The sequence below is a fragment of the Polistes dominula genome, unplaced genomic scaffold, assembly GCF_049000335.1.
Source record: "Polistes dominula isolate Pdom_NZ unplaced genomic scaffold, Pdom_raw_medaka contig_15, whole genome shotgun sequence".
NCBI classification, from domain to species: Eukaryota; Metazoa; Arthropoda; class Insecta; order Hymenoptera; family Vespidae; genus Polistes; species Polistes dominula.
The window spans coordinates 9496828-9512680 of NW_028300915.1; the positions used below are offsets into that span (position 1 = coordinate 9496828).

The 15853-nt window shown below is 28.2% G+C and overlaps 3 protein-coding genes across 10 annotated transcripts in view; 1 reads left to right on the forward strand and 2 right to left on the reverse strand.

Annotated features, from left to right (window-relative positions):
- Nucleotides 1-65: 65 nt before the first annotated feature.
- On the reverse strand, nt 66-2138 carry LOC107069603 (putative nuclease HARBI1). Of its 8 annotated transcripts, none has more exons than XM_089170179.1 (5): nt 1912-2138; nt 1437-1677; nt 1029-1325; nt 740-917; nt 66-599 (listed from the first exon to the last, which is right to left on the reverse strand). In XM_089170179.1, exons 2-4 carry the CDS (start codon nt 1557-1559, stop codon nt 849-851), a joined length of 489 nt encoding a protein of 162 aa, XP_089026305.1. In that variant the 5' UTR covers nt 1560-1677; nt 1912-2138; the 3' UTR covers nt 66-599; nt 740-848. The 8 variants fall into 8 exon arrangements, with proteins under 8 accessions (XP_089026305.1, XP_015182538.1, XP_089026308.1 ...); XM_015327052.2 differs by having other exon boundaries at nt 740-948; nt 1912-2136; XM_089170182.1 differs by lacking the exon at nt 740-917 and having other exon boundaries at nt 1029-1168; nt 1266-1325; nt 1912-2135.
- A 241-nt stretch (nt 2139-2379) lies between these two features.
- The window catches only part of Rpn2 (Regulatory particle non-ATPase 2), a 77190-nt gene continuing 63716 nt past the window's right edge, over nt 2380-15853 (forward strand). The window contains exons 1-10 of the mRNA XM_015327045.2: nt 2380-2535; nt 2798-2915; nt 2989-3158; nt 3238-3446; nt 3557-4015; nt 4092-4318; nt 4393-4645; nt 4741-4929; nt 8927-9142; nt 9368-9432. Of these exons, the coding sequence (XP_015182531.1) occupies nt 2517-2535; nt 2798-2915; nt 2989-3158; nt 3238-3446; nt 3557-4015; nt 4092-4318; nt 4393-4645; nt 4741-4929; nt 8927-9142; nt 9368-9432 (1925 nt within the window). The 5' untranslated portion in view covers nt 2380-2516. The remainder of the gene's footprint in view (nt 2536-2797; nt 2916-2988; nt 3159-3237; nt 3447-3556; nt 4016-4091; nt 4319-4392; nt 4646-4740; nt 4930-8926; nt 9143-9367; nt 9433-15853) is intronic.
- On the reverse strand, nt 4993-7053 carry LOC107069599 (phospholipase A1 VesT1.02). Its single transcript, XM_015327047.2, has 7 exons — nt 6875-7053; nt 6582-6750; nt 6129-6277; nt 5798-6046; nt 5520-5708; nt 5223-5367; nt 4993-5138 (listed from the first exon to the last, which is right to left on the reverse strand). The coding sequence occupies exons 1-7, from the start codon at nt 6900-6902 to the stop codon at nt 5081-5083; spliced, it is 987 nt and encodes a 328-aa protein (XP_015182533.1). The 5' UTR covers nt 6903-7053; the 3' UTR covers nt 4993-5080.

Here is a 15853-nt window from a genome sequence, read left to right on the forward strand (position 1 = left end):
CCAATATTTTATTAAAGCAATGAATACATTATAATGTCAGAATCGCAGATAATAAAATACAAAAATATTTTTCCAATGTTTTACAATTTTTTTTTCATAATTTTATTTCAAATATTATACATTATTTTACAAATTTATCATTTAAATATACAATTGCAGATCATTAAAAATTACGTTCAATAAAAAAAAATTATATTTCAATTCAAAATTATATGTACGAATTCTTTCTAAAGTAATTTTTCATTACTATTAACAATTACAAATGATTTCATTATGTCTGCTTTTGAAAAAGTAGAAAATTATGTAATAAAAAAAACATACGCTCAATTAATGCTTCACGAAATGCAAAACCATCAGCAGGTTGCCAATTTGGTTCAGGTACATGTACGTCTTCATCTTGTTCTTCATCTGAATCATCGTCTGGTAAATTATCATTAAATCTTAACGACATATTATGTAATACAACACAGGCTACAACAATTGTGGTTGAACAAAGAAGTTTGGTTGTTAATCCTCTTGATAAACAAGGAAATCGTCGTTTCCATAGACCGTAAGTTCTTTTCACTATGTTTCGTGTCCTAGTCTGAATGTTATTATACCTGTATCAAGCAACGAAAAATTAATGAATTAATAATAGTGTTACGCTGTGGAATGAAAATTTAATTAAAAAATGAACCTATTAAGAAAATGTATGAATTTTTAATCTATTTAAAAATAAATAACAGCTATAATTACTGACGTGATTTCTTAATCCGTTACTGGGTTATTGATTGGTGTCATTAAGAAGAGTAGACATGAATATCCAGCATCACCAACTAATATTCTATTTAGTTGATGTTCTAAATATCTCATGTAAATTCGAGAATTTTGAAAAATTCTACTATCATGAGCACTACCAGGCCATTCTGGCACAATATCTAAAAATTCCATTCATGGACCAATAACTGTCTATAAGATATTTTTTAATTAAAAATTTTTGAATTCATCTATCTTAAGGATTTAATGGTGAAAAAAAATTTCATATGAACCTGTACATTGAGAGAAAAATAACTTTTCCGACTTCTGTATATTTCATCGACATTTTGAAATCTTGTATGAACTAATCGTATATAAGTACAATCAATTGCTCCATCAACACCAGGTATTCCAATAGCTCCCTTACCAAATCCTAGGTTTTTAAAAAGCCTCTGATTTTCTAATATATCTTCTTGAGTTTGTGGCATTTTTATGTAATCATTAAACAAGCTTGCAAGTAAAACACTTACGCGAAAAACTATTCTAGATATTGTTGGTTGGGAAATTGTCATAGTATCACCAAGGATGAGCTGAAAAAACAATTTTTTTATTTTCATTGAAAAATATATGTAAATTTTTGAGAAGTAATAAAAATCCGTCATTAATAATAAAAATGTATAATAATCATAACTGATAATTACCTGAAAGCTAGCAGTTGCATAAAATCGCAAACATATTAGCAATTGAAATACAGGTGGAATAGGTAATCCACGATTATTTATTTTAGATAAATTCGGTTCTATTAGTGGTAATATTCTAAACATAATACTGTTTTTGTCAAATCTGTATCGCTTTTTAAATTCAACATCTGAATAAAATCAAAAGGATCTTGTATATCTCGAATATAGCGTTTTGGAGCACGTATAATTATGTCTTCATTATCTGAATCAATATTAATATTATCATCAACATTGATATTATGTAATTTCAAAAAAATCCATTCTTTACTTGTTTTCACAATTTTTTCAAATTAATTAATTTTTAATTAAAATTGATTTGAATAAATTTAAATTATAATTAATTGATTAACTTTAAACTATCACTTAAAGCTTATTTTTGAATTATTATTTATTAATTTTTGATTATTATTTATTATTTTCAATTAATTATCCTAACCTCAATGTTAACTGAGATGGTCTTAAGTTTACTAAAATGTTGACTTGAAAAAAACTCTCGTTTTGAGTAAAAAGTAAGGTTATTAAGATGATCTTATTTGACTATGAATACATCAACTGTTTGTAATTCTTAAGATCGTCTTAAGCGATGACTATGAATATCTATCCAATTGCACATCTTGGCTAAGATCAAACTTTTAAGCATATCTTAAGATTGCGTCTATGAATGTAAACGCTAGCTTAAGACCATGCTTAAGGCGGACTTCAGTATAAGAGCGGACTATGAATACCGCGGTTATTTTTAATATTTTATAGAAATATATAAAATACATGATAAAAATCTAACATAAGACTAATAATCGTTATATTTAATATTTTCAAAATTACAGTTATGATAAATACAATTTTGTGAGGCTAGATTTTATGTACATTAGAATTTTCAAAATATAGTTTCATTATTAAATTTATATGTTATATTGGTAACCCTGCTTGCTAGTGTCAAACTTCAGTTCAGTTGAATTTAGCTGACAAGATCTTGAATTTTACCTTGATTAATATCTGTTTGAAATTCCTGTATAGATAAAGTTTTATTTGGTGAAAATCAAGATGAATATCACGTCTGCAGGTAAATGATTACTTTAAAAACGTATAAATTATTGTAACGTGTGTAAAATATGTTATAGATTAGATTTTCTTTCTCATACTTTGACAACAGTCACTACTGCATGTATAATGATTTGCAAATCCTGTGTTCCCTAACCTAAAAATTTATAATATTTTTTTTAGTGTTTGATATTATTTTTATTTTATTATAGTTAAATTGTAAATATAATGCTCTTTTGATTTGATAATCAATTAATTCTCATCATTTAATTATATTTTTACAGCTGGTATTATATCTCTGTTGGAGGAACCAATGCCAGAATTAAAGGTGTTTGCTCTGAAGAAGCTCGATATGATAGTAGATGAATTTTGGCCTGAAATTTCTGAAGCGATCGAAAAGATGTATGTGAATAGTTTAAATGTCATTGATATAAAATAGATTATAGAGATCAATGCAGTCTGTTTAATATTTTAGTGAAATTCTACATGAAGATAAGTCGTTTAATCAACATGAATTGGCTGCTTTAGTGGCCAGTAAAGTTTATTACCATCTAGGAAGTTTTGAAGATTCTCTTACTTATGCTCTTGGTGCAGGTGAACTGTTTGACGTTAATGCTCGTAATGAATACGTTGATACTACCATAGGTATAACATATTCTATTTTCTTAGTACGAATAAACAATTTTTTTTTATATTCACCATATTGATAATATCATTTTTATAGCTAAATGCATTGATTATTATACTCAACAACGAGTATTGGAAGCTGAGGGAAAATTACCACCCGGTAGTAAAGGAATAGATCCAAGACTTGAAGGAATTGTTAATAGGATGTTTCATCGTTGTCTAGAAGACAATCAATATCGTCAGGCACTTGGCCTTGCTCTTGAAACAAGAAGAATGGATGTTTTTGAAGCTGCTATTATGCAATCTGTAAGAAACAGAGTAAATATTTTATATTATTTAATATAAATGAGGTTTTATATATAATTGCTTTTTTCTCTTTTTTTTTTTTGCGTTTTTTTCTTTTTGTTTCCATGCAGGATGATATAAGCGGCATGCTGTCGTATGCATTCCAAGTTGTTATGAGTCTCATTCAAAATAGGGGTTTCCGTAATACAGTATTACGGTGCTTAGTAAACCTTTATCGTAATTTGGGAACACCTGACTACGTTAATATGTGTCAGTGCCTCATCTTTCTTGACGACCCATTAGCTGTCGCTGAACTTTTAGATAAACTTAGCAAAGGTTCACAAGAGTGTGTCTTGATGGCCTATCAAATTGCCTTTGATTTGTATGAATCAGCTACGCAACAGTTCCTTGGTCGTGTTTTACAAGCATTGCGAGCCACTGCTCCGATACCATCAGCTCTTATGGTAAAACCAATTATTAAACCTGCTGCTAAACCAACTGCTGAAACTAGTTCTAATTCTACCAGTATGGAGACTGAAAGTAGTACACCAGTAGTAGAAGAAAAGACTCAACGTAGTATCGACAGCTTAGTACGTATATATTTATTTTAACTGTTTCTTTAAATTTGTCTTAGATGGTTATTTTTGATTGATTATTCATATTTAGAGTCCTGAAGAAAAGGAACAACAAGAACGAGTCGATGCTTTGTCCAGTATTTTGGGAGGAGAAATATCAATTGATTTACATTTACAATTTCTAATTCGTAGTAATCATACAGATATGTTAATATTAAAAAATACAAAGGATGCCATACGTGTATCCATTTGCCACACTGCCACAGTGATAGCAAATGCATTTATGCATTCTGGTACTACCAGTGATCAGTTTTTACGGTACGTCTTATAGTTAATATTTAGTATATCATATTTTTACGTAGGTTCTATAAACGATTAATTTCATTTTATAGTGATAATTTGGAATGGTTAGCTCGTGCTACAAACTGGGCCAAATTAACAGCAACAGCTTCCTTAGGTGTCATTCACAGAGGTCACGAACAAGAAGCATTAGCATTAATGCAATCTTATTTACCACGCGATACTGGAGCTGGTGCAGGTTATTCGGAAGGTGGTGGTCTTTATGCACTTGGGCTAATTCATGCAAATCATGGTGCTGCTATAACAGATTATCTGTTAGGTCAACTGAAAGATGCACAGAATGAGGTATTATCAGAAATTGTCTTTTATAAATATATTTTTTTTTATATCTTTATATCTTGTTTATATCTCTACTTAAAAATAAACATCTAAAATTTTAGATGGTCCGTCATGGTGGTTGCTTAGGACTTGGTTTAGCGGCCATGGGTTCTCATCGTCAAGATGTATATGAGCAATTGAAATTTAATTTATATCAAGATGATGCAGTTACTGGTGAAGCAGCAGGAATCGCAATGGGAATGGTCATGTTGGGTTCTAAATCTCCTCAAGCTATTGAAGACATGGTAGCGGTAAGTGTATTTTATATATATATATATATATTTTATAATTTTAAATACTAGAAAAAAATCGCGTTTAATATGTCCAAAAATTATTTTATTAGAATATATAATACGTATTTATATATACAATCTTTTGATGAAATAAAAAATATCGCAATAATTATCCTAAAGCAAAAGGAGGTTTACTGGCAGTGGGCAGCGTGTATGCTCCTTGAGCACTACAAAATTATAAATAATAATTAATTTTAAATTAATAAATATAATAAACAAAATAGAAATATAAGACTATAATGACTACTTACGAATGATCAAGTGTAGGTCCACCCATGTATACGCTAGGACAAGTAAAAGGTGATTTATTGCACGTAACAGGAGTAGCTCGGAAACCATGATGATTTACAATAGATTCGGCAAAATATCGATATGATCTTGCGTGAGCACAATTTCCTATTAAAAAAGAGGGAAAAAATATTATTACAAGAAATAATTCGGTTTACATACAAGAAATATTATTACAAGAAATAATTCGGCTTATATACAAGAAATATTATTACAAGAAAAAATAGGTTAGAATTAAAAGTTACAGAATAACGTGTTACCGAATATGTCCAAATGACATCCAGGTTGTGATTTTCCACCGTTCATGTGGAAATCTGACATACCAATATTACCTCCTAGACCTAATTTTCCAGCATTCGTATGAATTACTTGTACGTAGTCAGCATGAGATTTATGGATTCTTTTATTCGGATCACTATTATGGTAACCTGGTCCTGCAGGATCAAGACCTAGCAGTAAAATCATTATTAAATAATTCGTAGAATAAAAAGATATTTTTTTGTTTATGTTTTTTTTAAACATATAAATTTCAACATACCGAGTACTTCTCCAATTTGACCGTCAGTATGTTTAGCTGAGAGTGATATAAGATGCGCACCCAAAGAATGACCAATCATTAATGTTTTATCAAGTTCAATATCGCCAAAGAAATTAAGATAATCTATAAATGCACCCACGTATTTGGCAACGTTAGGTATACATGCTCTGACTTTACTATAAATTATGTCACTTGCGACAACTCCCCAATCAATCACGATAATATTATAATCATTAACTTTTAAAAATGCTGCATAAATAGAAAATTGATATTAATTTTTATTTGAGAAGATATAATTAAAATATAATGCATGTTTATCAAATTTACATACCATCACGAATTTCTACGCAGGATTCACTGTTGCCATTACCGCGCCAGCCATGTGTGACGATTCTCGTAGGATTAGATTTATTCCAATTAGAATTAAAAAAATTCTCCGGATCGCTCATTTTTAAAACATAACCATTTTTAGGATTTTGTCTGAAATAACAATAATTAATTATAATTAACAATAATTAATTTATTACTAAGATAAATATTTCATTAAATAATTATTTATATATAATATAATTATAACATTAATAAAATAATATAATTACAATAGATTATATTATTTAATTTATTATATTACATTATATTATATTATATTATATTAAGCCAATATTTTTCAATTATCTTTTGTTCAATATTATGTATACTGATAAATTATTATTTTTACTAAAAAATATTAACCAAAAATATAAAAAAAAAATGAAATTAAATAAATAGAAATGTCAATACTAACCGTGTATAAAGTAAAAATTTAACCGACGATAAATTAGCTGCTAATTCAATGAAATCGTCATTAGTTAACATGTATTCATCAGCATCGACAAAATGGGGAATGCCATTATCGTCAGAAAAGTAATATGGTTCATATCCATTGGTGAGGTTTAGTGAAAACGTACAAAAAACTAAAATTATAAAGATATGTTTAACAAAGGAAACTTTTCTTTTCTTTTAAAATTATTTTACTTTTTTCTGTTTCTTCGTTTTTTTTAAATATTTTTTTTCCTTATTGAAAGTGGTAATACTAACTTGCTAAGAATACGAACAGAGTTCCCATTGTAATATAATGTTGAGTGTGTGTGTCAGAGAACGTTTCTGTCTTCGTTTTCTTTTCTGCACTTCTAAATCCTTCCTTTTATACTCTTCTTCAAGCTTGCTTTTACGATTATCTGTACTTTACCACAATGTTCGATAATGCGAGATATTTATCAAGGAATTTGTTTATCCACGTGCTTTAATCCGATCTAAAAGAAAATTTAATGCTATTATTACGAAATAATTGTGTGTTTTTTTTTATCATATAATCAGTAATCATAGAAAAGAAAAGAAATCATTCGATTTCATTTTTTTAATTATTTTTTTTATTTGTTTTATTTTTTGTTTTATTAGATTACATTGATATGTATTAGCAATCGATTTGATAGGTATGATATCTACGTGAAGATTGAATGATACTCGTCTTTGTCGTACTTTATCATTCTCTTAAGAACAAAATTATCGATAAGAATGTTGTTATTTCATCTTTAAGATAATATCTTTTTTAATTACATTTCCGTCATTAGCACAGATCGGGAATTCTTTTAATCTTTTAGATTTGTCAATAGAATTTAATTTATCTCGAATATATAATTGTTTATTAAATTCTATTAGTTCTTTTTCTATTCGATCGATATTAAATTACATCATTAAATAGCATTCGTGATTATCTATCAAATCATATTGCGAAAATTTTTATAATGCGGTATTGATAATGTTAATAAAGAAAATTCCGATTGTGTAAATGATTTTCTCCACGTACTAACTTATATTTTATTCATCGAATGTTTTTAAAGATACACTTGAGAAGTAGTGTTTTTTAATTAAAAAAAAAAAAAATTAAATCTACTTGATGATAGAATTTATTAAATTTTTTTTCTGTTTTTCTTTTTTGGAAAGATGATTTCAACATCTCGTTAAATTTATTTCAAGAGGAAGATATTTGTACTCGCGTTGCAAATACGAAATATGATTTATGTCAAGTTTTACCGACAAAAAAAATTTGTTAAGAAACGTAAGGCTTAAATTTTGCAACGATTTTTAATGATCTAAATGATTAAGTTAGTATTTCATGACAAATACGAAGCCATCAGAGTTTATTTAGTTTATTTAGTTTGTGGAGAGATCGGAGATAAAATAGGTGCTTGTAAATAAAATTTGGAAAAAAAAGATACAAAGTTTGATTTGAATTTTTATATAAAGAAAAGCAAACCGACGTCGCCAACATTTTTTTCTTGTCTTGCAGAATGATTAAGTTTCGCTCGATGATAATTAATTCTGGGTAATGAACATTTTTTTGTAATTTTTATCAGATTAGAACCAAAACTTTGCCCTGAGCTATTTATGAACTTAAAAACCGACTTGACTCTTCCCTAATTTTTTTTTTTAATTCAACAAAGCTCAACTTAAGATAAATCAATCTCAACTTTAAATAAATAGGAACTTCAAAAAAAAAAAAAAAAAAAGAAAGGAAGAGAAGAAATAAAAATTAAAAAAGCATTTCTCTTCTTTTCGCTTATAAGAATCAAAATCGGAATTTGATCAAGATTTTTTTTTAATTATTTGTAGACTTTTTTTTCTTATTTTTTTTTTATTTTTGCGAGCAACGAACGAAATACAAAAAAAGTCCTACTCGAATATCAAAGAAAAATCGTTCTCTTTTCTCGCAAAACATATCACATTAAACACTTTAAAATTTACTTGCTATTCGCCGTATATTTTTACATGTATTTAAAAAAAGTTACTTTTATTTATTTAATTAATATTTAAAAATATTTGTATTCAGTAGGTTTTATATTAATATTTCATTAGAAGTATTGCAATTTATTTAACTAATAAATAGCAGTTTTCACAATGTAAAAACAATCATAATCATTTCAACACGTGATAAATTTAATATCGTACTAATAATACATATAAATTAAATTATTATTTTTTATTGTTTTTCTATTTTCAACTCCTGTAAACATTGATTAAGTTTATTGAAAGATAAGAACAATTCGTTAATAAATATACATATATTTATTCATGATTTATTTTTTCTAGTATGCACAAGAAACGCAACATGAGAAAATTCTACGTGGATTGGCTGTTGGTATTGCATTTACTATGTATGGACGTTTAGAGGAGGCTGATCCTCTCGTTTCATCCCTTTGCGCCGATAAGGATCCGATTTTACGAAGGAGCGGCATGTACACGTTGGCTATGGCATATTGTGGTACTGGGAACAATCAAGCCATTCGAAAGTTACTACACGTTGCTGTAAGTAATTCAAGTAAAATGAAACAAATCTTCAAAAATTTGATAGAATAAACAAAAAATTAAAGCTACGATGAAAATGAAAAATGCAAAACAAAAATCATAAAGATAAAAGAGAATTTAAACTTCTTACATTTTTCATTCTTAATCCGATACTGAATTTTGCATATCGATGTCACCACTATTGAACTTTATAGATCGGCATACTTACATGAACACTTTTATCAGGTTTCTGACGTAAATGACGATGTCCGGCGGGCTGCAGTCACTGGCTTAGGATTCCTCTTGTTCAGGTGAGTACTTGCATAGAATACTATGGTTATTATCAATGATATAGAAAATTCAAGAAAGAGGAGAGAATTCTTCTTTCGGATTAAATCGTATCGTGACACTTTGATTATGATACTTCGATCGTGATACTGAGCTTTCAAGAATTTCATCTTATCGAGATTACCGAAAATAGATTTGATAGTTTAATATTTTATCAGAAAAAGTTGTATCTTTTTAATGCGAATGTCTTCTTAAGAATTAATTTTATAAAAAATTGATAATATATTTTCTTTTTTTAAATGTATGTATGATTAATTTTTTACCGTAATTAGATTGGGTAATAATATAATATTTAAGTTTAAATAAAAATTTAGTTGTAATTAAAGTAATATGTAATGATTTTATCTTATCAATAAATCAAAAATAGTGTTTTTTGAATACACGTGCGATTTAACTGTATTATCTAGAGTATTTCTTTTTTGTAAGGTCATATTTTATCATATCAAGTATTTTACTTTGAGCAGGATATGTACTTCCGTGTAGAACATAATATATAACAAAAAAATATTTATTTTCCATTAATTTTCTTACTATTTTGTTCGTATTTTTAGGTTTTCTTTGCACATAGTCTTTTGAATATATTCAATAAATTAATTTTTTGTTTTGTTTCTAAAATATGAAGATTACTTTCTATGATTTGAGTTCGTATTAAAATCAATTTTAATGGATACATTTATCACTTTGCTGATCGATAAGCTGTGGCTACCAAAGCTATTCTTAAATCGATAAGTAGCAATCAATCTGTGCGTAAGCTAGGATTTCCATTATCACGTCGAAGTTCTATAAACGTCTGTTAATTACTTGCGTATTTGCGTAAAACCATTAGCCGCATTGTTCGTTACAATGAACGGCTTATATAATTCATGGGTTTTTACGCGTTTCTATTATTTCCTTTATAATGCAGATATTATTGAATTTTCTATACAATTATCTTCTGTTGAAATCGAATTCTTTCTTATTTCTCTTATATTTTCTTTTGTTTTCTTTCTTAATCGAACACTCTTTATTGCAATTTTTTCAAATTAATTTCTGACATAACTAATCGTTTTTTTTTTACCACATTTTTGTTTCGTAAATATACTATTTAATTACTTTTTTCTTTTTATTGAAAAACAATCCATTTACGAAAATGAATACGTAAGTGAGAATAAAATTAATTCGAAAATTTATCTTTTCTTTATTGCATTATTGGTAATATACATACATCTTTTATATTCTTTAACGTTTACGATTCATCTTTCCTGTTTTCCTATCCTTGGGGAAGTTTTGAAAAGAATGCGTATCTTATTTGAAGGAATGACATCACGGTGAATTATTTGCGGTTACTCGTCGGCGATTCCTCTTTTTTGGAAAATTAAATCTAATCTTAATGATTAATCTTCGAGAGAAGAAGAAGAAAAAAGAATTTGGACTCGATAAGAAAGAAAAATCCATTGGAAAATTTAATCTCTGATTTACTTTGCTTAACGCAACGACAATTTATGTATATATATTAATTCTTCATTCATTTTTCTTCTTCAATTTTGTGTTCTTCCTTTAATTCGTTTTTCTTAATATTTTTTCTTTTCTTTCACATCCAACCAGTAAGTCTTCATTTTCATAGATTTACTGAATCATATCACGGTTAATCAAAAACTCAGTCATCGAGAATTTCTCGCAACGAGAATAAATATTGCTATAAAATAAGATGAAACGAAGGAAAGGATACAAAATAGGAAGAGATCTTTTTCCTTTGTTTCTATATTTAATTAATTTTTTTGTATTCTTCCCATATTGATAAGCTAATTTTCCTTACAAAAGAAAAATCCACTGTTATTTTTGAAAGAATTATTATGAAGTTGCAAAAGTTTAATTTATTTTTTATACATATGTCTTTTTTATAAACAGTTAAAAAAAACAAATAAATTAATAATCATTTTCAGCTGATTTCTTTTTTTATTTTAATAAATTGTATTTAGTTCTTATCAGGTATTTTTAAAACACAATGCACGTATCTCGGATTGCGAAACACTGTTTCGAAGTATACCTTTTTTAAATCTTTTTTATTTTATAAAGAAACAAATCTTTTTCGTAAGTTCGATTCTCGAAGCTCATTATTGCAAATAAATCTTGGTGCAAAGTTTTTAATTACTTATAGAAAAGAAAGACGGAGAGAGAGATAGATGAGAGAGAGAGAGAGAGAGAGAGAGAGAGAGAGAGAGAGAGAGAGAGAGAGAGAGAGAGAGAGAAAGAGAAAATGTGCTACTTAAAACCGTAAAGTTTAGTAGGATAAAAGATGACTTTTATTGTTCAACGATAGACATTCCTATCGCGGTTGAAAACTTCTCCGCTAATTGTACCGCGAGTTCCTTCGTTCCTTCGTTCCTTCGTTTTTCCGTGTTCATTCGTTTTCATTCAATTTCATTAACCAAGCACAAGCCCTTATTGGATAGCGTTTCTCTCGTTCGGAAGTTTTTCGGAACAAGAAATAAAAGAATTCAGTTTCCAAAATTAATGAAATAATAATAAAGAAAATAAAAACAAAAAAATGTACAATAAAATTCGTTTCGTTCGTTTTCGTACGAAATTCTATAAATTAAGGTATGAATTTCTTTATTTTTCTTTTTTACTTCTTTTTCTTCTTCATCTTCTACTTGTATGAACGAATTACGACCCTGTAATAGAAAAGAAGATCGATAAACGAACGGGTGGTGTGAAAAGTCTTAATTGAAATACTTGCTCGATTCGGCGATCCCCGATAGATGAAATGTCACTGGCAAATAAATTGCTAACTCCTTTTATAGTCGACTATAAGAAGAAGAGAAGGAAAAAGAAGGAAGATAGCTACCTATTACGTTACGTAAAAGGAAAGCATGAAAGATTTAGCAAAATTTTTACTTCCAATAAAAAAAAAGAAAAAACAAAAGAAGAAAAAAGAAATCGTATTTTTAGAACAATTCATTGTCGACACGCAACGGAACGATAGTTATTTCCATATTTAGGATCGCGTTTAATAATTTAAATATATAATACCACGTATATTCGAATTGATCGGTTTTTAATTTTCTATTAAAATTCCGCGTTCAATGTTTTTATTGTTTATCTTCGTTCAACTTAACGACTATTATCACTATAATTATTGTTTTATTTACTATGTAATAGATTTTTATAATAATTTAATATAATATTTATTGTTGTCTGAATTTAATTGTTAACTAACGAAATTTTTGTTTTGTATGATACCAATCATTTGAACAATTACGATATAAATTTGTGATACATAAACTGGTTGTATAGGTGTAATGTCCTTATATAACATATATTTATATATAATTTAAATATATTATTTAATTTTTATTATAATTAAATATAATTAGAAATAAAACTAGCGAATTGATTAAAATACAAAATAACTATAAATGTTAGTATTTGTAAATTTTTTCTAGTCAATTTAAGATAGAACGAGTTTCGGGATTTACGTTAAAATACACATACACATACATATATAATATTAAAAGAAATCTACCATTACAAGGTAGAATTTTCCTGTATCGAGGATTAATCGCGAAGATACGTGTAGACGTACATGTGCACGATGTTGAAACGTGAATCAAAACGAATGTAGGCCACGTAACGTTCGTTAAGCTCACTTTTAATCAATGCTTTAATCGGGAGTTTAAATGTAAATTAATTTCGTGACGGACGATACACAGGGCCACCATCGAGCAAATAACAGTTAGGGTTATACGTATATGATCCGTGACAAGACTATATATACGTGATAAATTTCTTTAACAAAAAAAAAAACAAAGATATTAAATATTAAATAAATACAGTTTTAATGATCGATACGAAAACGTTCGTGACGATTCGAGTAAACGATTAAACACTTAATCGTAGATGAACAATTATTCCGAACGTACATTACAAGAGTATTTGTACCCATCCCTACAATAAATTTTAAATAATTAATATTTTTTTTAATGCCAATTTTTTAAATACTTAGATAAAGAAATCAATTTTAGGATAAATAAATTTTCAAATTAATATAAATTTTATTATAGAGAAACATTTTATTCTTATGCTAGAGAAATATAATTTGACATAAATGGTAACAGTATCGATCTCACAAGAGTATTTATAAAAAATATAATGATTATTTTTGTAAGTAGTAATTGGCTGGACCATATTTGACTAGCATTTTATAAGAATTTATAATTGTTTAAAATTAAGAATATACTAATACGTATACTCTTGTGAATCATAGTAAATGTAGAAAGAAAATATGTTGATTATTGCCTTAAAAAGTTTTGAAAAATGGTAAAAGGAGTAAAAAATGCTAAAATAATGAAAGAAAGAAAGGGAGAGGAAAAGAGGTAGGGGAAAAATGAAAAGCCCTTAGGAAGCACTTACTTACCTACTTCACGTTTTGATTGGATTCGATTAACTCTAATGATAAGTCTCACGCAGCTTCAAGTTTCCTCTCGAATAAGTCATACCGAACGACCAACGTAGTTGAACGTAGTTTTCGCTATGTGGATAGTTGGATAATATCCTTAAGATGACGTTATTACCGAACTTTCATCTCGAGAACTTGCTTTTCCGCTTGTTAGCGCGTAATGCATTACCTACCCGCAATCACTCGTTCTCGTCTTCGTCCTCGCCTCGTCCTCGTCTTCGTCCTCGCCTCGTCCTCGTCTTCGTCCTCGCCACGTCATCGTCTTCGTCCTTGTCTTCGTACTCGTCCTCATCATAGTAGTCATCGTCGACTTTGAGACACGCTCGTTTCCTAAAGTACTCAAAGCAACACCCTTTAATTTCTTTCCTGTCTTTTTACGACCCACTTGTTTCACTAAAAAAAATATCTAGTTTAGTAATTGCAAAAATTATAGTATAAATACATTTTTAAGTAGTCCCGTTATTTTAGCATCCGACGAGTATACGATTTTACGTAGGAATAATTAAATACAAATTTAATTTTTTTAATATTTATATTAAATGCTTGGGGAATGTAAAGATAATTAATATTTTTATTTTTTTAATTTTTATTTCGAGCTATATCGGAAAGATGTACTGGTACAAAATTATTCGAAAAGTCTAATAACGATCATTTTTATTTGTACATAGTTAGACATTTTTAATTATTTTTAATCGATATTTATTATTATAAAATGTTTCAATATTATTAACATAATAGTAATAATGATAATCATAATAAAGTACTGTTTCGTAAAAATTAAAAAGGAATATTTATTAGTTTAATTACAATTTTCTAAATATCATTTTCAATGGATAAATTATTATTAATTTAATTGTTTAAATTTAGCTCATTGTCTTTTCGCAAAGTGACGTATCTTCTTTATCCTATGTTACGACAAAGGACTGAATGACGTTTCGTTGATATACCACAAATCACGATAATGCTGCTTGACGCAGTTACGTTATTTTATAGCGGTTGGTATATCGCAAGGATATCGTATCGCATGCTACCTAGTGCGTAGCCTTTACGTTACCACGAAGAAACCCATAACGAGATTTTATCGTTATCCGCTTGTTTGCTGCTTCCATTTTGAAAATATCTCTTTATGTCAATGTTGTTTTATAAATATGATATCCCAACACTGTATCAATATTTATTTCATTATATTTCTTATTCCTTATTTTTTTTCTTTGTATTTTTCTTTTTATTTATTTTTTTTTATATACATTTTTATCGTATCAGCAATGAAATATTGTTCAACGGCCAAAATGTACTTTCGTTCTCATAGCACGCGTCGTATAGTTCTTTTTATTATTGATTGATGTAGTATATAGATTTTGAAAGAAAAATGGCGGCGTTACAATAGCCCGCAAGCACAATGGGCCAACATTGGGTCGTGTGCATTCTATCCTCGATCTATATACAATAGAATAGAGAGTAGGGGTATAATGCATTTGCAGTAATATTAGGAAATTCCCAAGACTCGTGTTGTACTGTAACAAGAAACATCTCTCGTGGTACGGAATTTCTACCTGATCAGATCAGTTTGTTCAACACCATACCTCGATATTATTCCAAATTCGTAAAAAAGACATCATAACGTTTGACATTTTTTCTCCTATTTCATTTTTATTCGTATTCTTTGAATGCCAGAAACAAGTTGACGATGAAAAATATACTTTGATTTGTGATGAAATTAAAGGGTATAGCCGGATAAGTATGGGAAATCTGCCCCCGTGGCTTTTTTGACTCGCACTTGGGGGATCGATTTGGTGTCGAATAAAAATAATTCACCCCAAATTTTAGCTCTTTTACTCAAACGGTTCTCGAGATTTTTAAAAAAACCTGTTTTTTCGATTTAATTTTTTTTTTATAGTAAAATTCAAAACTAATCAATGATGATTTTTTTCTAGTTCTTGGAGTCT